Source organism: Orycteropus afer, unplaced genomic scaffold, assembly GCF_000298275.1.
Source record: "Orycteropus afer afer isolate SDZICR_OR568_19922 unplaced genomic scaffold, OryAfe1.0 scaffold00571, whole genome shotgun sequence".
Lineage (NCBI taxonomy): Eukaryota > Metazoa > Chordata > Mammalia > Tubulidentata > Orycteropodidae > Orycteropus > Orycteropus afer.
In genome coordinates, this window is record NW_006922158.1 from 549,060 (window position 1) to 550,586 (window position 1,527).

At 46.5% G+C, this 1,527-nt stretch overlaps 1 protein-coding gene across 1 annotated transcript in view; it reads left to right on the forward strand.

Moving 5' to 3' along the window:
• The window catches only part of ADGRG4 (adhesion G protein-coupled receptor G4), a 133,695-nt gene that overhangs the window by 81,091 nt on the left and 51,077 nt on the right, over positions 1–1,527 (forward strand). Inside the window, exon 12 of the mRNA XM_007956012.1 lies at positions 1,439–1,523. Coding sequence (XP_007954203.1) covers positions 1,439–1,523 — 85 coding nt within the window. The remainder of the gene's footprint in view (positions 1–1,438; positions 1,524–1,527) is intronic.

Sequence of the window (1,527 nt, forward strand, 5' to 3'; positions counted from 1 at the left end):
CCAGCCACTCAACCAGGCCCAGCCAGGTTGACATACAAACATATCTATCGCAATTCCACCCCTTGTCAACTTGGCACCTGTACAGATCTTCAATGGGTGACATCTGTACAGGTCTCCTCTACTGGGTGGCTCCAGTCCCCTAGTTCCTAAATGGCAACCTCACCCCCTTGGCCTGGTGGGCCCCCGTTCGCAGCCAAGCATGTTAGCTGTTTGCACCATCCAGGAACGTCCATCCAAACAAATAGTTAATCCATACCCATTGCTGTCAGTCGATTCCAACTCATAGCTACCCTATAGGACAGAGTAGAACTTCCCCGTAGGGTTTCCAAGTGTGTAAATCTTTACAGAAGCAGACTGCCTCATCTTTCTCCCCCGGAGCAACTGGTGGGTTTGAACCAGTGACCTTTCGGTTAGCAGACATTTTTTAAATCCCTGTTTGAGTTTCCTAGGGCAGCCATAACAGATGACCACAAAGTGAATGCCTCTCACAGTTCAGATGCTAGAAGGCATGCTCTCTCTAAGGCGCTAGGGGAGAATCTGTCCCACGCTTTTCTCTTAGCATCTGGGGTTGCTGGGAATTCTTGGCACTCTATGGCATCACTCCGATCTCTGCCGGTGTCGTCACGTGGCATCATCTCTGTATCTCTCTCTCTGTCCTCCCTTTCCTATAGGGCCACCAGTCATATCAGATTCAGGACTCACCCTGTTTCAGCATGACCTCTTCTTAACTATTTATGTCTGCAATGACCCTATTTCCAAATAAAGTTAAAATCTGAGGTTCCAAGAAAGACATCAATTTTGGGGGTACACCACTCAACCCAGTACATTGCCCTAAATATTCCTGGAATCTGTGTTGGTCCATCTCTACCAACACCACAATCCTAGTCTTGGCCCCAATATATCTCACGAAGCCCCCTCCAATAACCTCCTAATTGCCCTCCCTGCCTCCTCATCTCTTGCCGCACTAAGCAGCTGAGTGAGCTTCTAAAACATACGTTAAATCCTGCCATTATCTTGCTTTTAATTCTCTTGCTTTCATTACACTTGGAATAAAATACAAATTTATTATTAGGGCTTCAGGATCTGGCTTTACATGCAACAGTTTCACTTCACCTTCAAAACAGTCTTCTGAGATCAGTGCTAATATTGTCTCCAACTTAGCAGGTGAGCAAACTGAAGCTCGCTGAAGGCATTTCATTTGCCTGCACAACTAGAAATTGTTGTTGTTGTTATGTGCCGTGGAGTCAGACCCGACTCATAGCGACCCCTCCTTGGGTTTCCAAGGCGGTATCTCTGCGGAAGTAGATCGCCCAAAGTATATTGTCAAAGATAGTGATTTAAAACCAAAAGAAAATTCCCATGGAGAAAATCTTGTAAGGAGAATGGATTCTGCATCCAAAAGATAGGAATACTCTTCTCTACCTGTGGTTCCTTGCAGAATTCTGAGGACAGTGGATCGTGCTGGTCACAAGATGGAGTTTTCTGGGAGGACGGCAAATCTGACAGTGGCTAGGCTGGCTTTGGCCG